The sequence below is a fragment of the Apium graveolens genome, chromosome 7 (assembly GCF_009905375.1).
Source record: "Apium graveolens cultivar Ventura chromosome 7, ASM990537v1, whole genome shotgun sequence".
In the NCBI taxonomy this organism is placed as follows: Eukaryota; Viridiplantae; Streptophyta; class Magnoliopsida; order Apiales; family Apiaceae; genus Apium; species Apium graveolens.
The window spans coordinates 5,588,762-5,614,923 of NC_133653.1; the positions used below are offsets into that span (position 1 = coordinate 5,588,762).

The 26,162-nt window shown below is 34.3% G+C and overlaps 3 protein-coding genes across 4 annotated transcripts; 2 read left to right on the forward strand and 1 right to left on the reverse strand.

Moving 5' to 3' along the window:
- The first annotated feature begins 343 nt into the window (after nt 1-343).
- On the forward strand, nt 344-5,993 carry LOC141672079 (proteasome subunit alpha type-6). The gene is made up of 9 exons (XM_074478577.1): nt 344-521; nt 614-708; nt 1,386-1,467; nt 1,554-1,650; nt 2,372-2,430; nt 2,853-2,935; nt 4,565-4,660; nt 4,845-4,904; nt 5,759-5,993. Exons 1-9 carry the CDS (start codon nt 446-448, stop codon nt 5,849-5,851), a joined length of 741 nt encoding a protein of 246 aa, XP_074334678.1. The 5' UTR covers nt 344-445; the 3' UTR covers nt 5,852-5,993.
- Nucleotides 5,994-8,506: 2,513 nt separating this feature from the next.
- LOC141671317 (L-arabinokinase-like) lies at nt 8,507-23,830 on the forward strand. The gene is made up of 29 exons (XM_074477505.1): nt 8,507-8,735; nt 10,045-10,152; nt 10,263-10,331; nt 10,496-10,579; nt 10,674-10,750; nt 11,389-11,455; nt 12,501-12,558; nt 12,639-12,706; nt 12,794-12,856; nt 13,086-13,139; nt 13,230-13,332; nt 13,406-13,515; nt 13,631-13,750; nt 14,604-14,660; nt 15,719-15,891; nt 15,990-16,158; nt 16,854-16,937; nt 17,529-17,642; nt 18,099-18,229; nt 18,307-18,388; nt 18,940-19,027; nt 19,419-19,462; nt 19,575-19,670; nt 19,751-19,827; nt 19,990-20,190; nt 20,437-20,602; nt 22,009-22,080; nt 22,627-22,830; nt 23,413-23,830. Exons 1-29 carry the CDS (start codon nt 8,622-8,624, stop codon nt 23,533-23,535), a joined length of 2,976 nt encoding a protein of 991 aa, XP_074333606.1. The 5' UTR covers nt 8,507-8,621; the 3' UTR covers nt 23,536-23,830.
- A 126-nt stretch (nt 23,831-23,956) lies between these two features.
- On the reverse strand, nt 23,957-26,162 carry LOC141671318 (gamma-glutamylcyclotransferase 2-1-like). Of its 2 annotated transcripts, XM_074477506.1 has the most exons (9): nt 26,028-26,162; nt 25,599-25,719; nt 25,422-25,498; nt 25,247-25,303; nt 25,102-25,158; nt 24,978-25,018; nt 24,816-24,887; nt 24,627-24,706; nt 23,957-24,340 (listed from the first exon to the last, which is right to left on the reverse strand). In XM_074477506.1, exons 2-9 carry the CDS (start codon nt 25,705-25,707, stop codon nt 24,159-24,161), a joined length of 675 nt encoding a protein of 224 aa, XP_074333607.1. In that variant the 5' UTR covers nt 25,708-25,719; nt 26,028-26,162; the 3' UTR covers nt 23,957-24,158. The 2 variants fall into 2 exon arrangements, with proteins under 2 accessions (XP_074333607.1, XP_074333608.1); XM_074477507.1 differs by lacking the exon at nt 25,102-25,158.

Below are 26,162 nucleotides of genomic sequence, written 5' to 3' on the forward strand. Positions count from 1 at the left end.
TAAATATCGATTAATTGACCAAAGTTTTATTTTTATATTGCATGTATATCATTAATGAACCAAATATTAGTACAATCAACCGTTTAATTTTCAAAATCACCCTTAACAATTAAACTCACCGGCTAGAAAATGCATCGAAAACAATACTAACTAATTACCATTACTCTATTACGATTATAACTATAATTTTGATATTAGCTAACTATAGCAAAAACAAAAACAAACATTTTAAAACAAAAAAACCCCCTCTAAAAACATATATTCGAGAAAAGGTTACAAAATAAATTAAAAAAACAAGTAAATTAAAGTTGTCTTGGGAAGAAAGAAAACTCAATACAAATTATTCATTCGTCGTCTCAAATTATTGTTCATTTTGTTTCGAACAAAATAAAAGCCCTAAAATCAACCAGAGCCAGAGAGATCTAATAATCACTAATCAGCTACAATGAGTCGAGGCAGCGGAGGTGGTTACGATCGTCACATCACGATCTTCTCGCCTGAAGGTCGTCTATTTCAAGTCGGTACGTTTATATTTTTCCTAATTCAAATCGAATTTGATTAATTTATCGAATAATTGAAGTTTGAGCTGATTGAATTGAATTGAATTGAACAGAGTATGCTTTTAAAGCTGTTAAGGCAGCTGGTGTAACATCTATTGGTGTTCGAGGTAAAGACTCCGTTTGTGTTGTTACTCAGAAGAAAGTTCCGGTGAGTTCTCGTTTCGCTTGCTTTGTAATGTAGCCTGGCTCGTGTACATTTGGAAGAATCTCGATAAATTAATACTCAATAGCTCGATAACTTAGTAGCCTGTATTGTTAAGTTCATTATCGGAATTTAGTAACCTGCCTCGATAACTTATTAACCTGCCTCGGTAACTTAATGTTCGATAACTTAATAGCCTGTCTTGTTAACTCAGAGGTGATAATGTAATAATAACCTGACTTGATAAATTAATACTTGATACTTTGTAATCTGTCTTGATTAATATATACGCCGTAACTAAATACATGTCATGTACTCAGTAGTTGATAACTTATTAACCTGTGTCGATAACTTAATAGAATGTCTTGACTTGTTAAGTTAATTCTCGATAATTTAACATGTCTTGATAAATTAATACTTGATCGTCATGTACTCGGTAACATAACAAACTGTTTTGATAAATTAATAGTCGATGACTTGGTAGACTCTCTATAATTTAATGCTTAAAAACTTTATAACCTGTGTTGATAAATTGATACTCGATAAATTATTAATTTGTCTTGATAAATTGAAAGGTGATAACTTCATAACCTTTGTTGATACTATTAATTTGTAGAGGTTTGACTGTATATATTTACATATAGAATTTGTGTGTTGTTAATATGTTGTATTTTTGAATCCAGGACAAGCTTTTGGATCCAACGAGTATTACACATCTTTTCTCCGTCACCAAGTACCTTGGCTTGGTAGCTACTGGAACAACTGGTTAGCCTTCCATAGTTTACATTCTTAATTTTTTGTTGGAGTGATTTTGTTTCGCATTATCGATGTATTACTTTATTACTTTTCAGCTGATGCAAGGACCTTGGTTCAACAAGCAAGAAATGAAGCTGCTGAATTTCGGCATAAATATGGATATGAGATGCCAGCTGATACACTTGCTAGATGGTACGAAATATATTACTTGTAGGATGCAGGTTCAACTTTGTTAGTTTGCTGGGGCCTCTGGCGCATTTTGTTTTGGCCCTTCAATACTTTCGATTTCGTTACTTTTTCTAAATAAATTGAGCAGCTGTCAATTAAATTTGGCCATGTAATCTAGTGATGATGTCCTAACAACTGTTAAGTTGGCATTATTGATAAATCTGGATACACGTAATAAGTTGAAATGAAGAGTAATACCTTTCTTTCTTTAATTGGATGATGGTTTATGGGGTCGTGTAAAAAAGTGTAAATGTTTTCTGCAATGGGCCTACAACTTTTCTTTTGTGACTTAAATGTCATGCTTTAATTTGATTGACCAAATTACTTATAACATATCACTATGTGTATGATATCTATTCACAAGTGGTGCGTGTGAGTACAATTTGCTGTTATTCCCCGATTTCTGTTCTGTCTGGTGCGGTTCAAAGTGTCACATATAGTCATATAAATTGTGTGCATGGTGTTTAGATTCCTATTAGCTGTTATATATATCACTCAGAAATTCTTTCCGGTTTCCAAAGTTTGGGGAATGTGTTGATAAGCAGTCACCCCTGCATATCATGGTATATCAAGTACTGGGATATAAATGGGATTATGAGATCTCTAAAAGCCATATATTTAAATTCCATATATGTATTAAAATAAGTTTCCACTTCACACTTAAATCATACTCATTGCTATGCAGGATTGCAGATAAATCACAAGTCTATACGCAGCATGCTTATATGAGACCTCTAGGAGTAGGTATGTAACATTGTAACTGACCTTTAGTTCTGAATAATGCTTTCTCTATCAGTTATCTTCTAATAGTCACTGCAACATTAGACACTGTATTTATGCTGAAATTTATTGATGCATGGACACATTTATTGCACAATACTGTTTTCCCAGTTAAATTTTCCCCTCCCAACTAGAAATGACTGTATGGGATTACGTGTGTGTATCTTTTTTTTTTTTGGGGGGGGGGGCTATGTACCCATCTGTATGCTTATTGACTGTACTGGATCACAAATTACTATTTGCAGCTTTAGAAAATTAATTTATTCCATCATGTGTAGATGGGAATTTTTTATTCATGTTTATTATTGTCAACCAATGAGATAGAGTAGTAAATGAAGTAAGGATTACTTTCTCTTATCACTTTGGCACTTTTGATTTTCTGGCAGTTGCTATGGTCTTGGGTATTGATGACGAGGTTGGGCCTCAACTGTTCAAGTGTGATCCTGCTGGTCATTTCTTTGGTCACAAGGTGCGTATTGATCAACTCTTCCTAAGCACACCATATAGCTCTATATCTGGTCATCAACATGCTTCTGTTAGGGGCTTTGTCGATCAATAGCTATAATGCCGAGAGTCCATTCTTCCTTTGTTACTTTTCTTTTTTCTAAATTATTTGTTACTTTTCAAGTTTGATGTAATAATAAATCTTATAGTTAAGAAGGAATAGTGATGACTGAAACTGGAGTATATGTTGATATATACAAAAAGTAAGATGGAGAGGTGATATAAACTGTTTTAAAGAATTATGTATGTAGGAAGACAAATTTCCTTTTACTTGTTCAATCATTAATGTTTATAATTCATTATAAAAACATTATGATAGAATCTAGATATGACTATCTGAAGCAAGTCTTTCAGAATGAGCTAAAATACTGAAGGACTCCTGCATACTCATCCATCTCACAGCACTTCTGATTAGTGCTACGTTGGACTCTGGGACCAGACACTTTAAACAAATAGTCAAAGAATTGTTTAGCCGGTCCATTAGCATGTGTCAGAATACTCAGAAATCACCCTGAAACAAACGGTCTTTTTCAAAAACAAAAGAAAGTTGCCATATTACTTGAAATATTTTAGACAAAATTGTTCCCAGTCCATTAGCTGTCTCAGTAGAGAAATACTTTACGCGTCTTCTCTTGATTGGTCCTGAAGTTTTTTACACTCGGTTGACGATCTACATATCATGTAGGTTTAGATTCGTCCGCGTTACCGTATAATTTTTCATTTAAAGAATCTTAACCTAGCAATGCTTGTTACGACAAATTTGTAAAGAGGCCATAGCTGGGATGTACTATATGGAGATCCTGCCCCAAGAATTCGGGCCACATAATATAAATAGCTGTTGTATACTGTGCTCAACTATGCACCATCAGCAATTAACAACTAGAGTAAATGCGCTTGAGTAGGGCACAATGCATGGGAAGTTGGCCCCTGGGAATGAAATGGCCTTAACTTGATGTTGGGCTTACTTCTGCTTGGAAGGCATATCAATTGCTTATATAAGTACCCGAACATAAGCAGTCATCCACCTTACATATTTACATGATACATCCCTACTCCCCATTCCCCAAACTTCAGTACTATTTTTCCCTTTAATCTATTTTATTATGTATAAGACCAACAATCCTAAACATTGCAAATATTTAATTGCAATTTCTTGAGCCTATTCAAAATCATGTGGCCTTGCAATATTTCAGAGTTCTTATTCAGTCTTTCACCAAGGACTATAATTTTCTGTTTCGCCCCTATGATTTAGGACATTAATGCAGGCAAAAATGAAGCATATGCTTTTGAAGTTCAGTAATTTGTCAATGTCAAAATTTATAGCAAATTACAGATGGATACCCATAGATCAATAGTAGTTATAGAAAAGTTTGAAGTTTCATCCACTTTTATACTTAACTATGTGATTCTGAAGTTGCATTTTTGCCTGCCAAGAATTGAATATTTGAAATGGTTGTGTGCCACTTGTTCCCTTTAGGGGTCTGTCATTCCTTCGTGGAAAGAAAGCTGATTCCATATAACCTATGTCTGGTTGGAGTACATGTCATATAATCTAATCTCTTTGGTGGATCTGATTGATAACGATATTTTCTAGGCAACAAGTGCTGGATCGAAAGATCAAGAAGCAATAAATTTCCTCGAGAAGAAAATGAAAAATGATCCAGCTTTTACATATGAGGAGACTGTCCAGGTAGATATTCCCTTTTCCTTGCTGAAAATTTGTTTATATTTTCATGAGTACATGATATGTATGTCTTCTTCTGATATGTCGTGTCATAGCTAAATTTCCTTTCTTTTACTGTGTTTGACATCAAAACGAGTGTCGCTTACCTTGAAATTTATATAACGTAATGGTGCAACTTTTGGTTTTACAGACTGCAATTTCAGCACTGCAATCTGTTTTACAAGAGGACTTGAAGGCTAGTGAGATTGAGGTATGCTATAAGGAAGACAAATTTCTTGTGTAATTGTAATTTTCTATGTTAAAATGGTACTAAAGTGCAAGTTTATTTGCACTACTCCGAGTTTTATTTTTAGCACATTAGGGTAAAAAAACTTCTCTCGAAGTGGCATTATCCTTATTTTGATATACGTGTTAGCAATAGTGTGTGTGTATATATATTGATTGATATAAATGTATAGGAATTTTTTTTTTGCATTTCGTATATTACCATTTTTTTTTAATCCAGGCCTTTCTTAGCACAAATCTGAGTCTTTTATTAGCAATAAATCTACCCGTCCTTGTGCTTTTGGCAAAGGTATTAAATCCTTTTCAGGAGATAATGACCACAGTGATATTCTTGCGATCATACTGAAATGTATTTGTCAACCGGCATCATCTTCATTAGCTATGTTTTGTATTACAATTTTTCTTATATTTTCTTCTTTCTTTCCTTTTTTAATTTATCATATTGTATTTTAGATTGGCAGAAAGAAAGCTAAATTTGTCTGTTATCATCATTTATGCTTTTTCTGTTCTTTTGTTTTGGCTAGCATACTATTACTTGATTACATTGTCATAATCTATCTCGGTACTGATGGTTACTTGTAGTTGTTAGGTCTTCTCTAAAAGATTGAACTGTAAGGGGAACAAATGAACAACATATCTAGTTTTTAGGAATCGATTCTTTTGTGTCAAGTAATATGCTATAAAAAAGTTCCATGTGAAGGATAACATTAGTTTTATGTAATTTTAAGTTCGCGCTTGGGATGATAATCATGAAGATTAGCACATCTCCTACTAGTGTTTGTCATATTTTGTCGGCATTAAAGTTTATCTTGTTAACAGGTTGGAGTTGTGGTGAAGGGAAATCCTATCTTCCGAGCATTGTCCACAGATGAGATAGACGAGCACTTGACTGCAATTAGTGAGCGTGACTAGATCAATGAGCATGACATGAAAACAGCAAGGGGGTGCCTTCCTCAACTTGTGTGAATTGTATGTGACGAAACATGTAACTTGCTTCTGATGATACTGCCCTCCTTTTAAAATTGAATGTTTAAAAATTAAATAATTTTCCTCATGTTTTGACTGCTTCAGATATTTATTTGCCAAGTAGAGTATCTTTGTTATGGGTCAAATTATTACACAAGATGGCTAATTGGTTGACCAATCTGTCTCTTTTATTCACCTGTGTTGATAACTAACTGTTTACATGTTAAAGAAAAAACAATTGTTAAAGCAACTTAAAAAGGTAAATGAAATGTAATCTTTGCCAGTGTATTCAAGCCATTATATGTACTTCGGTATCATTAGTTTTTTTATTCTAAATTATTCAAATACCTCACAGTTTAGTTGGTCGTTTAATGTTAGCCAGGGATTTTATGAAGAGTGTTAAGGTTTGCATTATATAAAGATCTGGAAACTTGTAATTAGGTGAAATCAGTTGCCAATTGCGATCTCTTCCTTTCTTTACTAGGAGATTAGTTTAATAGGAACCTAGAACAGAGTATGAATGTTATCAACATTGTTAATATTTTTTTATTTTAATATAAGTTCTTGTACGTTACTTGAGCAAAAGCTCCATCTCCCACCAACTTTAGACAGCAGCACAGTAATTCACCGTCATAACCACATTTCAACATTGTAGTTTGTGATTTTAGTAACGACGCCTATATAGATTCCAGTTACAGACAGTTTAGTACATTTAGTACATAAAGTAGCAGCGCAAAAGATTCATCGGTGTTTAAGTGCCTTAAGTCACTCCGCTGTTCATGAATGAATGGATGAGTGCTCTCACGTGACACTTTCCTATCTACATTCTTCTCTCCTGTTTTCCTCTAGCTCCCTCAACCGACCCCTCATTTTTGACTATCTTTGTTAAATATAAGATCCTATTAGGACTTTCCTCTAACACCTTAAGGTTTTAGATGAGCTGGTTACTCTACGTGATTATATATTCGGATCATTGAGAGACTATGTTTCTTTCAGCATTCAAGTAGATTGATATGGACTTCCAATAAGGTTAATCTACCAGAATCAACCACCACAATCAATCAAAACCTAATAAATAACTTAAGATGATGGCTTCCTCTTTCGCTTGTCACCGTCTTCTGTCTTCTGTTTCTAGATGTTCGAAAGTTATCAAATACCTGTTACAAAACGCAAAATGTCCACCACTTACCTTCGTCTCCATACTCTCAATTACAGTCCCCCAGTACCATCCCCGTGGAACTTGTGATTGTATAGTGCTTAAAACATTCACGATCTCTGATAATTGCCGATAATTCTCCCAATATAGTTGTCCTGCAATATCGACTTTGAGGTGCAGGCAAGAGGATCCTCAAGCTGCATGTTGTCGAAGTTCATGTTACAGTGCCGGTAAATGTGCATTCTTTCTCTTAATAATTTTTTTCCGTCCAAGTTTGCACTGACAACTTTTTTGAGGAAAATAATAGAGATGCAAAACTGGGTATAAAATGATACAGTGTGATTTTGATTGAGTATAAAATGACAAGTGTAATATTTTGATTGATTAAAAAAAAGTATAATGGATCCAAGTGCTTAACACCGATATCAACTAATAAAAACGTTTTACAAGAACACATCACACAATTTTTTGTACTCTTGACCTTACTCATGTTCAATCAAACGGTATTTGTTAATGGAATTTTTTTACTACGAAAGAGGCACTAATTCTCTCTAATTTACATAAAAATTAGGGGCTCAAATTAAACAAACAATAAATGCAAAAAATTGTTAAGTATTATTAATAATGGGGGAAACTTTAAATTATTTTATTTGTTGTCTCAAATTAGGTCCTATCTTCTACTACATCAGAGTCAAAAAATGTTATTAAAATATATTGTCACGACATACAAAGATAGGAAGAAAAATGATTGATAAGATTAAATCTCATCATTAAGTAAAATATAATTCGTGATACTATGTTTTAGATAATAAATTATTATTTTAGTTTTCACTAATTTATCACTTTAAATTAATCGATACCATTGTCCAAAAATATATGCATAGCTGAAGCCGACTGTATATATAATCAATCGATCATCACGTTGGCGTGCGTTAATAATAATAAAATGCAATATTTGTTGTCTACAATTACGTTAACATAATAAATGAAAAAAACATTATTGGTGTGATTAAAAAACCTAACTAGGATATTCAATTGACTATTTCAAAATAATAGCATATTCGATTTTGTTCAACCAATTTTATAATCCAATCAAATTGCACTACCTAAAATAATAGGACAGGATTAAAAAAAATTTATTACCACCTGAGCGATAATAATAATTTCTGAAAAAGGATTGTGATATATTAAAATAAAATTTATTTAATGATTTTCAAACATGGCACAATTTTTTTACAAGGACAAAGATCTGATATATTTAAAAAATTGTTTATCCTGAAATGTTATTCTTTTTTGTAAACCTTATCTAATTATCAAGTTGATGTGCATCATTTTCAAGAAAAAAAAAATAATGCAAAGGATAACGAACAACAGATTTTAATTATTTCACGCAAACAAATTCTTATACCAAACAGTTCCTTAACAGATAAGGCCAATAATACCACGTCACTTTCTATCTTCTCACTCTCTACTTTCTATATAATTTGATCACTACAATCAAACTGATATTAATATATGATTATTTGTTATAATCTGTATCTATTGTTTTGAATTATAGAAATGGAGAAGAAAATGATAATTGAAGGTGAAACTAATGGTGATCATTCGAACCGGTTGATTTTCGCTTATTATGTTACTGGTCACGGTTTTGGTCACGCCACTCGTGTTACCGAGGTGCATTTTCTACCTACAACTTTTTCATTGCGGTTTAGGAGTGGTCTCGAGTTGGAGTCATCGTTCTCGTTATTTAATTTATAGTACAATTTGTTTGGATTAAGGAGGTTTTTGAGTGAGCGGGAGTGTTAGATGCACGTGTGATTAGTTTAGTTTGTTTTTTTAGCGTAACAAGGTTTTGGGAGCGTTGACTGGTGTTTAAGTTAGTGCGTTGACTTGTGGTTACTTATAAGTAGGTTAAAACTAAGAAAGTCGAAATATAAGTTATAAGTTACTTATAAGTTTGGAGTATAGAAAGTAGGTTCGGAGTAACTTTCTAATGCTTGCTAGGTGATTAAGGAGTTTCTAGCGAGGTTAAATGGATAATTGGAGATTAATCATGAAATGTATTATTAATTTGTTGTACAAATTCAAGCTTAAGAGTATAGCATTGACATTTTTACATATGCTTTAAGACTATGTTTATTTGGAAGGATATGTTAATTATAGTTCTGTTACTGCCGTTTGACACATTTCGATTATCTAATCTCGTGAAACAAACGTAGCCTAAATGTTTAATTTATGACGCCTTATTTTTGCTTGTTAGCGAGTCTGTATTCCTTAGTCGGTTAGTTATGGTGATCGGCTTAAGTAAGAGGGAGTGATAAATGTATATGATTCATTTAGTGTGTCTTTCAGCACGTCAAGGTTTTGAGAGGTGTTTATCTAAGTGAAATTACAAATTAGTGTGTTGACTAGGGCTTATAAGGACGACTAGCTTAAAATTAATAAAAATCAAAAGCAGACCAGATATGCAATTAGTGTAAGTAGTTAAGAGCAAAGTTCTGAAAATTGGCATGTGCTTAAGGACCTTCTAAAGGTTTATCCAATGTTAAACGGATATCTGGATATTTGATCATGAAAGTTGTCATTAATTTAATTAATCTATCTTAATTTGCTTTTAAGAGTAACTAGCATGAACTTCAGAAGCACAATAACAATTTCGCCGATATTCATGGTCATTCTCTTTTCTTTGTAAAATTTTCAATTTGAGCATTCCTTTTTTTATGTTTTTCATCTATTCTTTTCCTCCGAGCCAAACATTTCTGATTCAAGGTGCTTTTAATCCACCTACTCCTCAGGTGATGGACTGATCACTGCCTAAGGCAGCTTCTTAGAACCTTGAATAGGAGACATGTGTGTGTGTGTTTTCTTTGAAGTGATCTTAGTTCATTGTGTATGTGATGCTAAATATGTATAGATAAGACATTCAAGGATCATTGGCTTTTGGGTTATTCATTACTGTTTTCTTTCTCAATTTTATGGCTAGGTAGTTAGACACCTCATACTTGCTGGACATGATGTTCATGTGGTCACTGGTGCACCTGACTTTGTTTTTACGACTGAGATACAATCTCCTCGACTCATCCTACGAAAGGTTTGTGAAGGTTTATAGTGTCCAAAGTGTGATTGTATGGCTGAATATTATTTCTTACTTTTGTTTATATTGTATGTATATTAAGCAGTAACTGTTACATACTATTACAGGTACTGCTAGATTGTGGAGCTGTTCAAGCAGATGCTTTGACAGTGGATCGTCTCGCATCCCTGGAGAAGGTAATTTTAGTTACTGATATGATTGTCATGTAAGTTATGCTTGCAGAAACTATTTATTTATGCTGACTTGCTTGAGGGCTCTATAAAAGTTCCATGTCATACTATGCCCAAATTCCTATTTATCCTAGATTCTTTATTGCTTCTAATTTTATTGGTTATCATAGTATTCAGAGACAGCTGTTGCACCTCGTGACTCCATTTTAAAAACGGAAGTAGAGTGGCTGCACTCTATCAAGGCAGACTTAGTGGTAACTTGATATTTCTTCACATAATTTTTTATTTTAGATATCCCTTTTGGGATGTCTAGTGGACGTTCAGTAATATTCTTTCTTTTTTTAATAGGTCTCAGATGTTGTTCCAGTTGCCTGCCGTGCCGCAGCTGATGCTGGCATACGGTCTGTTTGTGTTACTAATTTCAGGTACTATATATTATTGTTGGAATTAGTGTACTCTACTGAGATTAATTCTACTATAATATGCCACCACAGGAATACTGACCTATTACTTAAGCAGATAGAACTTCCCCTTGTTTTTTCCTTCTTCCTATAGGCTTTGAATGAATCATGAGATTTCGTGTTGTTTTACATGTCAACATGGATCACAATTTAATTAATACCCCTAACTATTTTGTTGGCTAATTGTTGGTTTTTTCCACATGTCATGACTGAGCAATTTCGATTCCATTTCAGTGTATGTAAATGATTTTCTGTGAGTGTAAGAGGTTATAAGTTAAAAATTATTTATGTTATTTGCCAGAAGCTTTTATGATTTCTAAATCATCTATATAGACTGCATGAGGAAAACAGATTTTATTGGCAACACTAATTGTGCCCATCTCTTATGGGAGAGTTTAGTTCTGCTCCCGACCTTTATCCATGATTTGAAAGCAAGGTAGCTTTTGAAGTTCTGGTTTTTGTTTAGGTCCGTTAATGAAAATATTAAGACTAGTGACCCTTTCTATACTTCGCCCAGTAAAATTCTTTCAACCCAATTTATCGAGTGTCTGATAATGTTTTGTTCTTATAATACTTTTCTGATTCATCTTTTTACTCTGTAGTTGGGATTTCATCTATGCAGAGTATGTGATGGCTGCAGGATATCATCACCGATCCATTGTTTGGCAGGTATTACTTTTTTCAATAGTGCTTGTCCTACTGGCATGTCATATATTACGAATATCATCACCAAACTAGGGGCATTACTTCCAATTTACTTGGACTAGATTCTCTAGCACTCTTCTTGTTGAACGGACTCTTTATTAGATTTATCTAAATTTCTGTCTGCTCCAGTAAATTGTGAACTTTCCACCTGCTTCATTTATTTTTATATTATTAAAACCCCTGCTTATGGCATACCTGTATATGTACATAATTACATATCCAAAATTTGAAAGTCAGATAAAGAGCTTCCATGGAAATTTTTATTTTAATGAGAGAATAAGTGATGTATTCAATTATAGTGAACTAAATAATGCTTTACATTATTACGGAACAAATGATATAATAAAGCAGTGTTCATTTAATTGTACCAAAAGAAGAATGCACATGGTCTATACCCTTGTTTAAGTTTATGTTTGTTTCGTATATATACATTTTAGAAATTGAATAAATACCTTTATTTCAAGATTCTTTTTTTTTTAAATTATTATATCAGTTATTTCTTGGTTTCATAATTATGTTTCCATCTATCACCACTTCATAGTTCAATACCACACAGATACTACTGTCCATCTATTGGCGCTTCATACCCCATGATGCATGTTAGCTATTTCTAGTCTCACATGTATGACACATATGGTAAATAGTTTGAAGCAAACTTGTTCGAACTATATAGTGAAAATTTGTCCTTTTAAGTTTGATTATTCTATTTGTCACTTGATTTATGCATATGTAAAGTCATGGCAATATCACGAAGATGAAAAACATTTAACTCTTTTAGGTGCCGTTTGGATCATGGGATTTAAATCCGGTTAATGGGAATTGGAATGATATTTCAGTACAAAATGTATCCCATTCTCATTTACCATTGTTCAAATCCTGTGGAACTGGAATGCATTAATGTCTCTTTAGTACTCTGGAAGATTGTTGTTGGTTACTCCCTACCTCAACTTCTCATGCACTTGTATTATGTTAATAATATTCTGATATTTAATACTGTTGATTGACACAGATAGCAGAGGATTATTCGCACTGTGAATTTCTTATCCGTCTTCCAGGCTACTGTCCAAGTATGTGTTTCTGGAACATTCTTAACATTGATTTTGGCTTATTTAATAACTGCCTGGTTTGACCTTGGTTTTGGCGTCAGTGCCTGCTTTCCGTGATGTTATTGACGTTCCTTTGGTTGTCAGAAGGCTGCATAAACCTCGAGAGGAGGTTTGAAACAGAAAATAGCTTATATCTGTCTTTCCCTGAGCTATACTATGCTTTCTAAATACATGTATATTTTCTCAACTGTTCCAGGTGAGAAAAGAACTTGGAATTGCAGAAGATGTGAAGCTTGTTATCCTCAACTTTGGTGGACAAGTGAGCTACTGCTCCCTCTTTGCTATGCATTTTTATGAAAGATATACATTTTACATTGTCCATTGATGAGGACACGTGTTCTTTTTAGTTTTTCCCCTCCCCTTGGGGCACTCCTTCGTTAGCCCACTATTTTCCTTCCATCTAAGTCAATAATCACCGGGGTTATGTCCGAGTTACAATATTATACATTGTCGTTTTCTTAGTTGTTTAATCTTATGTTTGCATTCAGCCAGCAGGTTGGAAGCTAAAGGAGGAAAGCTTGCCTTCTGGATGGCTTTGCCTGGTATCTCCCCGGATCTAATTAAATATTTTTCAGTCACTTGATTTCATAGTAAGCACAATTTGGAATATTGGTCCTTACTGTTTGGTTTAGGTCTGTGGTGCGTCAGAAAACCAGGTTCTTCCTCCAAATTTCATTAAGCTTGCAAAAGATGTGTATACGCCAGATCTTATTGCAGCATCTGATTGTATGCTTGGTGAGTAGTAAAATCACATCCTTTACTTGAATATGAATTAAGTGCGTGCAAACTCATTAGCTATTCGATTCAGGAAAGATTGGATATGGTACGGTGAGTGAAGCCCTAGCGTACAAGTTACCGTTTGTCTTTGTGCGTAGGGATTATTTCAATGAGGAGCCATTCCTAAGAAATATGCTCGAGGTACTAGTGTATTACCATGTTCTCATTTTCCTCGAACTCTTGATTGCAGATTTCATTTATCCTTCTTAAAGTTCATATTAAACGAATCTTGGAGCAATTAAATCTTTTATTACAGTATTTTCAAGGAGGGGTTGAGATGATTAGGAGGGATCTGCTAACTGGACAATGGAGACCTTACCTTGAACGTGCAGTTACCTTGAAACCTTGCTATGAGGCAGGTTGTAATGGTGGTGAGGTATACCGTTTGCATCATTATCGGCAATTGTTTACAACATCATTACTAATGGTTGTGTCATGATCAAGTTTGCACTTACTAAAATGAAGCCAATTGGATTCCTGCGTATTTCTTCTTCATAAACATTGTTAACATTATAGAAAAATATGTTATATGTGCTCTTTGAATAAGTGTGACCAAATACTGCACATGCTCAGATGGATGTGCTTACCAGAGACGATGAATAAGATATAATGATATATATCATATGTTAGAAGGAGCTTTTTGTGTTGAATATTAGGGCTATGAAATGCCTTCACATTGATTTAACGATAGACTGAGGTAGACCTATAGGTGTGCTAGCAAGACTATCATTTGTGTACGAAAGAGAGAGCTGACGACTGATACATGGTTGTATCTGAGAGTTACTTCAGAGGTGGAAATTATATCCCTAAATGGAGCAGTGTCATATAAATTACACACCTGCTTAAAGCGTGACAGGCAACAAAAACAACTTTGGTTTCTATCCAAAAAAGACCTTGATCTTGCTGGCAAATTTAGTTCCATATCCAAAGTTCTTTGTGCCTATCAGTCACTATAATTGGCTTTTTAAAGAGTTTTGAAGTTGCCTATATGTGATAAAGATAATAAGTTTTAATGTTTTATACTGAAGACTTTCCCGAAGTGAAAAGATATCAGGCATGAAATTGTGTTTGAAAATAGTAAAAATCTGTTATCAGGAGAATTGGATTTTCTTCATTCGGCAGCATATGTATATGGGCCTTTATTTTGTTTTCAGTAGACTGTTGTTATTTCATAAAAGGTGTTTCTAATTAAATTTTGTATATTCTTTAATACTTTATTTGAAATGTAGGTTGCAGCTCGTATTTTGCAGGATACAGCTATTGGAAAGAATTATGCATCAAACAAGGTATAACTCCTTTATTTCATATTTTTTTTTCAGCTTTACTTTTTTTTCATTATGGTCAAGTGATTTATATATATGTGTGTGTGTGTGTGTGTGTGTGTGTATACTGAAGTGGTTGCTTGCAGACGCTTTCTCTGCATATGGTTGAGTTGTTACCATAAAAATATGTAACTTCTAATTAACAGTCATTTTATTAATTTCAGGTTTTATCTCGAAACATTATACATGTTTTCCAAAAAACATTAGAAAGTATATAATTAAAAATATGAAATGTGCAGCTTCTTCATAAAAAGAGCTACAAATGTTGAAAAAAGGCTGTGTCCATTGCACCATGCTCGCACATCAGCATGGTCTGGGGGAGGTCCTGATGTATGCCGCCTTATCCTTATTTTTCATATAAAGGCTGTTTTAAGGGACCGAACCCATTTCAAGTAAATTGGGAGATTATTAAGGGTGGCGCTATTGTCTTGATTGGGTATTTCTGAATGGAGCATTTATTTATTTATTTATTATTATTATTATTATTATTATTATTATTATTATTATTGTCATTATTTAATAATATTAATATTATTATTATTATTATTTTTTATAGCTAAAATGAGCATTTATGATTTTATATTTGCTAACTTAAATGGGGCATTATAATGCCTGGTAAACACTGGTATGCCACATTGTAGTGATTCATTTGGACTTGTACTTTAACCCCTCCTAATTCTTCCATGATCATTGAGTTTCCAAAACTTACTTGGAAACTGGAACTTTCATATTAACTTGTTAAATTTGTCTGATTAGTGATCTCCGTCAAATAGATCGAATTTACAGAAGCTAGTGAGTTAAAAAAGGTAAATGGGTCTACATTTTATATTCAATAGCTTCTTTTATAATGTATTATTGCTTTGCTGGATGTAGCTTTTTAAATTCTTTGAAAATTGTTATACTTGCGCATGCACAGACATTCACTAATTCTCACGTGAATAGATCACGGTTTACTAATCTTTAACTAAGTACTGGTTTATATGTTTTTTCCAACATAATATCTAGACTGCTTGATGTTGTAGTTGAGTGGAGCAAGGAGATTGCGTGATGCTATTGTTCTTGGCTATCAATTACAACGAGTCCCTGGAAGAGACATTTCCATTCCAGAGTGGTATGCAAATGCTGAAAGTGAATTTGGTCTTCGTACTGGAACACAAAATGCTGAAACAAATCAGTCAAGTGTCTTCGAGAACTCGTGAGTTTTTTCTCCTTGCTGTTTTTGTTCGTCATTAACAATGTATGTTCCTTTTGTCTACTTACACTCATATCTTTGCATGTTTCTTATTGATCTAGATACATTCAGGACTTTGAGATTCTTCATGGAGATCTTTTAGGTCTTTCGGATACAATGAGTTTTTTAAAGAGTTTGGCAAAATTAAATACTTTACATGATTCTGGAAAGAATGCTGAAAAGCGACAGATGCGAGAACGCATGGCTGCTGCTAATCTTTTTAACTGGGAGGTCTCTTACATTTGGATATTTTTTTTGAGAATTCTTGAATTAAGTACTAATCACAATTTATGCACAAGCATGGGTAGTACCAAGTTGCCTCTATGCCTATATTTTGTACTCATAGCATGACGAGCTTACTGTAAAAGCTGGCTTGTTCAATTTTAATAGAGTACTATATGCTTGCAATCTGTTATTGGATCCCAGTTGGTTTTAATAATTGCCTTTAAGTATTTAATTTAGTTTTTGATTATTGCCTTTAAATGTTTAATCCGTGTTGGTGTCATACCAAAAATTTCGATCAATATTTGTGACCCTTCTCCTACTCTCCATCGAAACATCTTCTTACCTATAAGTTTGTTGCAAACCAACATTACTTGGAATAAATCGATCTTTTTATTGCACAATGTAATGTCTGGAGATTTAGCTTTTATATATACACATGTATGCACATTAAAATCAGTTCATGATTTCTGAATAGTAACACTGTAGCTTCTACTTTTTTTAATCATAAAATCTCATCATACAATTTTTTTTCCAACAACCTCTTACAAATTTTACTTAGCTTTAGTGTGCCATATTTGATGATCTTTCTTTTCTGATTATTGTTGTAAACAAGTATGAAGAAATACCATTTTAGTCTGGTCCTTGTTTATAATTTAGTGGTTTTATTGTATATCAATCTAAGCATACATTATATTATACAGGAAGACATCATCGTGGCAAGAGCTCCTGGAAGGTTGGATGTGGTTGGTGGAATCGCAGACTACTCAGGAAGCCTTGTCTTGCAGGTAATTTACTCTTTCTGTTTTCAGTGTTGCGGGATTATATGCTTAATCATCATAATAGGTAATTAAAGGAAAATAATCATTGTGCAATTAGTTTGGAAGTTTTCGCTGGACTCACTAATTAGAACTTAATTGTATGATGAATAAAAGCCCGTTGATTGGGGGCACTAGAGAGTGGGGGTGGCTGCAACTAGAAATGTATTCGGTTTTAACTACTTGTTGCAAGGTGATCAACAAAACACTGGCATATATCATTCGTATGGTATAAATATAAAAAGCAGAATGCAAACAAAGGTTTACGTTATTTGTCACAGCCTCCTAAATAGAATGAGAATTGTACACTAGTGTCCCTTTTGATTTGAAAAGGTTAATATGAGAATCGGGGTTGGAGTATTGGATTTTAATCTACTCCATCATATATATTACAGCAATATGGTAGAAAGAAAGAGATATTGTGTCTCCTTTACAATAAAAGACTAATAATCTGCACTATGGCCTACTTTGATAGGATAATATGATCGAAATGATTTTAAAATTAGTTTGGAGAGATAATTGTATGACATGATTCCCCAACATTTTCCATGCACTTTGCAGATGCCTATTAGAGAAGCCTGCCATGTTGCTGTCCAAGTGATTCATCCAAGTAAACAGAAGCTTTGGAAGCATGCCCAAGCTCGACGTCAAGGATCGTCGCCAGTGCTACAAATAGTACATCCTGGGCTCTGCTTATTACTATTTTCCTATCCAGTCGTTTTCCATATAGGCATACAGATATTAAAGTTTTAATCTTACATGAAGTAAATACCATTGTTACATGATAATTCCTTGTCTATGCATGTTAAAATGACAAAAAGGCATTTTTTTGTTAATAGTAATTAAGTGTATGCTTTTAGAGCAAGCAATATGGATGGAACTTCTCATCCCATGTCTAGTTTTTGGTTTGTGGAGTGGCATAATAAATTTTTTTAATAAATTTTTTTAGGATCATTTTTCTAGCAGGAGATGGCTCCTATAACTAGGGGTGTCGTCTATGAAAAAAAACAAGTTAGCCAAGTCTTCATGACAGAATGTATAACTCCAGACATGTATTTAGTCATTTATATCTATTATGTTTCTATGATATTACTATAAATAACGCTGGTACCGCTTATTTACCCATGTTAGGTATCATATGGTTCTGAACTAAGCAATCGTGGTCCAACCTTTGACATGGACATCTCAGATTTTATGGATGGTGGGGAGCCAATGGCGTATGAAAAAGCTAAAGTTTACTTTGCTCAAGATCCATCTCAAAAGTGTGAAACTTTTCTGTGTTTGTTTGGTCTGATTTCAGAGTGCCATGAGGTGTTTTACTAATAATGGTGCATTGTAGATGGGCTGCATATGTTGCGGGAACTATTTTGGTTTTAATGAAAGAACTGGGTGTTCGCTTTGAGAATAGCATCAGTATGCTGGTATAACTTATTTTCATATAGCTGTGGTGATGCTGTTCTTTCTTAATGCCTGGAGTCCCAACATTCATATAACTGCTTAAATGTTCATGCTTACTATCCTGCCAAGAGATTTTTCTAGATCTTTTTTGTTATTGTTTGTTATAATAAGGTAATGTTAATATTGAATAAAAAAACATTTATGATGAATTCACTTATCTCTTCGAACCGTCTTTAACAATTCAATCGGTTTTCTTTTTGTTGATATATTATTCGCCTGAAAAGTTGGATTGCATGCATTGTTTGGTAAACATTCTAGACAAGTTACTGGAATTTACTGATTGTATATGTGCGCTCACAATATTATGTTAGACAGTTGGATATACAGTGGCTTCTGTTTATGTTTTGTGTACACTTGGCTAGAAATTTTGATAAAAAATTGTTGATACTTTTTTTTTGGTTAAGTGTTAGAAGTGCTTGTATGTGAATGTGATGGTGATAAAATTAGCAGATAATAAAAATCATAAATTATAAAGGAATATGTTATTAGAAGCAATTCTTTTATTGTTTAATAGGTTTCTTCCGCTGTACCAGAAGGCAAAGGCGTTTCTTCTTCTGCTTCAGTAGAGGTTGCTAGCATGTCTGCTATAGCTGCTGCTCATGGTAATCACATTAATCGCCTGATGAATTGATGCATTTTATTTATACTTCCAAGTTAATATTGATAGCTTTTACGCATATTTGTTGAGAATTTATGAAAGTTGTGCATTTCCATGCAAAGAAATATTGGTACTTCTGATTTTAGGCGCTCTGTTTTTGTTTCGATGTTGTTTCCACCTTGAAATCTGTTATAGTGAAGACTAGATACTCTGTTGTAAATTTTATGGCTATTCCAACCAAAATTAACTACCAACTGTGCATGATTTTCAATATGGAAAATATCGTGCAATATGAATAAAACCTCAGTCTGTAAGGTTTACTTCGTAATAATGCCTAATAGTGGTTTAGCTTGGGCTGTATGAATAAACTTTTCTTTCTGAAATATGTGACACAGGCTTGGACATCAGCCCAAGGGAGCTTGCTTTGCTCTGCCAAAAGGTCTGACATTTAATGGATAAATAAGTAATAATTATAATGCGTCAGTACTCAACGTATAACTATTTTGTCTTGCAACCTTTTACGAAGTTATCTCTATTATTTATTCTAACAGGTTGAGAACCATGTTGTTGGTGCTCCATGCGGAGTGATGGATCAGATGACTTCAGCATGTGGTGAAGCCAACAAACTTCTTGCTATGATTTGTCAGGTATGAGGTGTGATATCTATTGCAGGATCCAACCTAAAGATAGTCTGATGTTTCTAAAAAAATGATTTTATGTGTTGCAGCCAGCTGAAGTACTTGGGCTTGTGGACATTCCTAGTCATATACGGTTTTGGGGAATTGATTCAGGATTACGGCACAGGTATCGTGTCTCTTACCAAGTTTCTAGTTATTCCTGTGATTATTGTAAGATGACCTCATAATTGTCTTCTTGATCAGTCTCCCCACCCCCACCAAACCCTGCTCCTTTTGAGAAAAAAAAGACTTATTTTTTGTTATGAACCCTTAATTGGAAAATATGCAGCGTTGGCGGTGCAGATTATGGTTCTGTCAGAATCGGAGCCTTTATGGGTCGAGAAATAATCAAATCTACTGCATCTGCCAAGTTATGCCAATTCATATCTATTGCAAATGGGACAAATACAGATGAAGTGGAAGAAGACAGCCTTGAACCACTTGAAGCTGAAAAGTCACTAGATTACTTGTGCAACTTGTCACCTCACAGGTACTAGGTCTAAGACAACTCAGCCAAGTACTAAGTCTCAAGTCTTTGCTTAAATTTTTGTGATTTTTTATAGATATTAAACTGAAGTAGAGAAATGACCTTTTCTTGACACGAAGTTGTCATGGTCCATTATGATTTCACATTGCGCGAGCTACCTTATTTCGGCTGTTGCCAACATCTTTATTACAGATTACTAGTGCCTAGCCACATTCTTTATGTAATTTGTTTAATTTATTTATATTGTAGATATGAATCGCTGTATGCTAAGATTCTTCCTGAGTCTATGCGTGGTGACACATTTCTGGAGAAATATGGAGACCACAAGGATCCCGTGACAATCATTGATGGTAAGCGTAGTTATGGAGTAAAAGCTGCTGCCAAACATCCTATATATGAAAATTTCCGGGTGAAGGTTAGAAATTTTTTATTTCCTCTCGTAATTATAACATTACTCGATTTTCCTTATGTCTGCATACATTTATTAGTTATTACTGACTTTTCTTTTTCAGATATTTCTCTGTGTAAATTCATTATATTTATAGTTCATGTTCTTAAATACTTCAAATGGTGGGTGTTTTTTTCAATAATAATCACACATATACAAAATGGTCGGTAGTTCTACATAGTCTTTAAAGAGATTTGATGGCTCTGGAAAAACGATAGCAACATTAGTTAAATGAATTGAAGGAATATAGTAAGATCTAGGGTGAACAGAAGAAGGCTATCAGCGTCGTAAGTGCAAAATTTTACCGAACAAAGATAGAATAAAAACCTACATACATGTTGATGGCCCTCAAATCTCTCTTCCTTCAGGAGCTATCCTTTGGAGCCTACGGCCTGAGAAAACCCTTACAGGAGCCGCAAGCTGATGAAACACCACCCTAACATCTACGGCCAGCCGAGAACAAGCCGTAGTCCCTTAAACCAACGAGCAAGCTCCTCTACACGTGATACATAACTTACCCTCGTCATCCCTGATTTCCTGGAATCCCGTCCAGCTGTCCCTATAGAATATTCAAATCACCTATCTAGGAAACTAGGATTCTAGATGGCAGCCACTCCTGAATTAGTGAGAACACACAGCAAGCAACGATTAAACTATAAAGGAACGGAAAGAAAAACCAGTAGGGACTAATGCTAAATTAATACACACGAGATACACACACCTATCTTCTGACGATCCCTACGGATTATAGCTGAAATCCCTACTGCCATGACACGTGTTTTCACATCGAAGTATCAAAGTAGTAATAATACATAGAAGTATAGAACTAAGCAACCCACCCGTGAGTCTTATTGTGGAAATAACGGAGGGTCTCTCTATACCTTGGGATTTTGTCTTCTGATGGATTGCATATTATTCTTTCTCCTCCATTTCCAGGTCAGATTATACTCTGTGATGAAGGTGATTAAACATTAACCAAGTATAACCATCATCCAACTGAGCATGCATGTGCTCTTGTGCATCCCTTGTGTAATTACATTGTAGAACCATCTGAGTGCAATAGCGTACAGAATGTAAAATATTGGCTTTTTGATCATCCAGAATCATAAAAACTGGCAACTTTCTTACGTAATTTGTAAACATTGAAGCTGTACATCAAACTAAATCTAGTATGAACTAGATCAAAACTTGTATATTTGCCATACAAATAGATAGCGAGAATTGTCATATACTACATTTGTATAAAGCATTGTGAATTAATTGCTCTTTACTTGTTCGTAGTTTCTCATGATTCTGATATGAAAATAACAATACTGTATCTATTATATTGTGTAATCTAAACAAGGAAATGAGCAACATCTACTGATTTACAGGCATTTAAAGCACTACTAACATCTGCTGCATCAGATGACCAACTTACGGCACTTGGAGAACTGATGTATCAGGTATGGTTACGCCAATATAACTAGAAAACCTCCTTTGTTTGAGTGGAGTTCTGACTCTGCAGTTGGTCTAGTAATCATGCCTTCTTGGATGTCAGTTTCAAGAATTTGTTGGTCGACAAAGTGTAGTTTTGTTATAAAATATATGTTGATTTACAATAAGCTTTTGGATATAATGCAAAATCTCAAGCCAGTAGTAACTGTGAAGGAAGTCCTACTGGTGAGGCACCCATTTCTATAAGGTCAAGTGTTTAAAACTTGTACAAGTGTGTGAGTTCACAATTATAAATTTCTGTCAAGCACTAAAATCAGTAGTTACTAAAGGTATCTATTGTTCCGAGACTCCAAGCATATTAGTTGATCACTTGGATTTGATTGTCATTAAATATTTCATACTTTTTTACCATCACATGAATATTATCGTCTAATTAATATATAAAAAATTATTAGAAAAATGTTATGTGTCATAAATTTTGCAGAAAAAGTTAAATATAAATAGAAGGACTAGTTTAGAACGGGTTGTACTTCATCCTTTACCATCTTCTGCAGTGCCACTATAGTTATAGTGCTTGTGGACTTGGCTCGGATGGCACTGATAAGCTAGTTCAACTGGTGCAAGAGACTGAGCAAAGTAAATCGTCTAAATCTGGTGACGGGACTCTGTATGGGGCAAAAATTACAGGTGGTGGATCTGGAGGAACAATTAGTGTTGTTGGTAGGAACTGTCTACGAAGCAGCCAACAGATTTTACGGGTAAGTTACTAATCATACTGATTTGTCTGTAATGTAAGTTGGTAATTGCTTAATAAACATTTCTAGTTTCAACTAGTCTAGAAGCTAGTATTTTAGGGATAAACATTTAGTGTAATTGTATGCAAGGACTGTGGCTTGCAATTATGGTGGCTTTTAAAACATGTTGTCATAGATAATAAAGTGAACTTGGTTAGTTTTTTAAGCTGTGCGACTCCATTTTCTTATTACCCCTAAAGAATGTTTCTATATTTTAAATCAATGAGGTTATAATAAAGTTATAGTGAAATTTTTGGCCCTATGGTTACTTGTCCTTTCGGGCCAGAAGGTTGAAAGTACATGAGGTAAGAAGATGTGAAAGAAACCTAGTAAGAGATAAGTTCACAGTGACTCAGTATGCAAAGTGTAGTTAGTCAAACTCATCAGTTCCATTGGTGTATAAGAAAGTTAGAGTAATGTATAATCTTCATTTTTACTTGCCACTGAAACTCGTAACATAAACATTCCTGATATGCTAGAATTCTTGGATCAATTTCCAGGATTTATGAAGAAATAACAGGCTAATTTCTAATCTTAAATTTACAGATTCAGCAGAGATACAAGTCTGCAACTGGGTATCTACCAGTTGTTTTTGAAGGTTCATCACCAGGTGCAGGAAAGTTTGGACACTTGAGAATTCGTCGTCGCCTCTCACACAAACAGGAGTAATATACAAAATAATCTGAAATTAAGAATATATAAATTCTTAGTGATCAATAATTTATCACGTTTGAGCTCACCATTGTTTCAAAATCTGCACAAAGCAAAGACAGTATGAGGTCTCAGGACATGCCAAAATCTGTCAAAAATATATTGTGTAATATATATGTGAACTCTTAGGTGGCTGAGAAGACTTGTGATTTTTATATCTTTTACATTATCAGTGAAATTTTAGCGAAAACTTGCATATGCATACATTTGTTTCTTGAAAAATTGTAGAAGTCTAATATTTTACATTTCTGAAGAGCAGGGCTTTGTGTTTTAGCACGATTCCTTTATATCAGATTGAGAATAATGTGTTTATGCAGATCCGTAATGCGGATACATTGATAGTTTTACATGTACAAAAACTGTAAGAACTAAAAACTCATAACAAAATATATTTCATTCAGCATTAACAGTCTTTGGCATACATGACATTACAAATCCGTTTCACTGACTTGTCAGTTTCTTACACTCTTCTAATCAGTCTAAAGCTCGAAAAATGAAGGCGCGGTTGTTGTGATTAGTGAGACTACAATGGGTATTATGGGTTGATTAAGCAGACTTTTCCAGTTTGATCCAAAATCGGATTACGAATCAGCGGCTACAGCTTCTTGGAGTGGCACCATTTTAAGAGGAGACGACGACAAGTGCGCGTTGAGGGGACTGGATGATCCGGTTAACCGTCTCTCAGATTTCACAAGACCGGTAACGGTTCCAATGTATTTCCTCACTTCATTCGCAAGCTCTATGATCGTATCATCTTCGTGGCCTGGTAAATTCAAGAAATATAAGAGCACGTTTGTAAATTTACATTTCATTTCAAATGATAGGATTTGAGTTGTGATTTCAAATTCTCATATTTATACTAATATTTGAATGTCCTGAATATGAAATGAAATTTAAATCCAAATTCTCAAACAGCTTATTTGATCAAATCCAGAATTTCAAATGAAATCTTGTTTCCCAAACAGGCGCGAAATCAAGCGTGACAAGGTGTACAGGGCAGAACTATCCAAAAGCCATTTCTGTTTAAGCAGACAAGTGAGAATGCTTACCAATATCAAACAGGGCTTTCTCCAACAAGAAGATATAATCTCTGTTGTTCCCACAGGGACCATGTGCTGTAGCAATTTGCCTGATAACAATGGCAATACACTCAACAGTATAAGTTATCGGAGAAAATACCAGTCAAGACATTAGTACAACAGGCAAAAGTATCGAAAATTTGAAGCAAAAACACTCACCATGCCATGTCCTCCAACGGAGCAGGCCCGAGGTAGTACCTATTCGACACTTTGTCAGGAGTGGATGTAAAACTGCAGAAGATAAACTCAAAACTGAGATTCTTGCTGTTGAAACAAAAGATAAGTAGTAAGTTCTTTCGAGGAAGAGACTGAATATCTTACACTAGCATTCCGGTGATAGCAGGTTGTTCCGAATCCTCTTCCTGGAGAAAGACGCATAAACAAACTAAGCGATACCATTCACACAAAAACACACATTGCTGATGAAAATGAAGAATATGCTTACTTTGAAGAAATCAACAATTGTCTTTCTGTCATACTCACACTCTCTTCGCTCCAAATACTAAAAATTAAAAAAAATATTACTTTCAGTCCCTCTGTTCAATTGAAACAAGAAAAATTCAATCAAATGAATGGATAAGACCTAATACCTCCATTGCAGCTCTTTCTTTCTCCGGGCCACCTCGAATGCAGTAAGCTGCACCCCACTGAAACAAAACAAAACACAGTGTCCGTTTGAGAAATCTTAAAATAAGTAACTTATAACTTAAATCAAATAAGTGACTTATAAGTATAGCCAAATCTCTGAAAAACAACAGTACTTACGCAAATGGCTCCTTCATCGAATTCCAGTGTGCAAGTTCTTGCAGGGTGTTCAGGAGTACCTCTATGGTCAATACATGCTGCAACACATCAAACAACAATCAATAAACGAATCAAATCTAAATCCAAATCCAAAATTTACGGATAAATAGTTAAATTTATGTTGGCCGAAACACTTACCAAGATCGAAAACACGCTTGTAGTTCTTGATATAACCAATCACTTTCTCATCATACTCGAAACCAAAGTTCCACACTAGAGAGCCATAGCCAAATACCCACAACACCATGATTTCACACAACTATCAAAATAATAAAACAACCATAATCAAACCCACACACATCCTGTTTTTAACAAGATTCGAACCCATCCTGTTTTTAACAAGATTCGAATATATTTATTTAACACACTCCGCACACATCCTGTTTTTAACAAGATTCGAACCCGTAACACCCGTAACAGATACCAGTAAACCAAGAGATCACGAGTTAAAAAACATCAAACCATGACAAAACAATCATAAATATACAAGTTGCATTGTTCAAAACATCACAAAACAAGAATCAAATCTTGCAAGAACTTAAAAAATACATAAAGATGAGAACTTACGGATGAAAAAAGAGGCAATGTGGAGGTGGAATGAGAAATATGAGACAGAAATAAAAGCCCTCGTTTGTTTTGTTAGGTTTACGAGGGGGTGAATGAATGAGAGGGGATGTAACAAAGTTCATATATTTATATGTG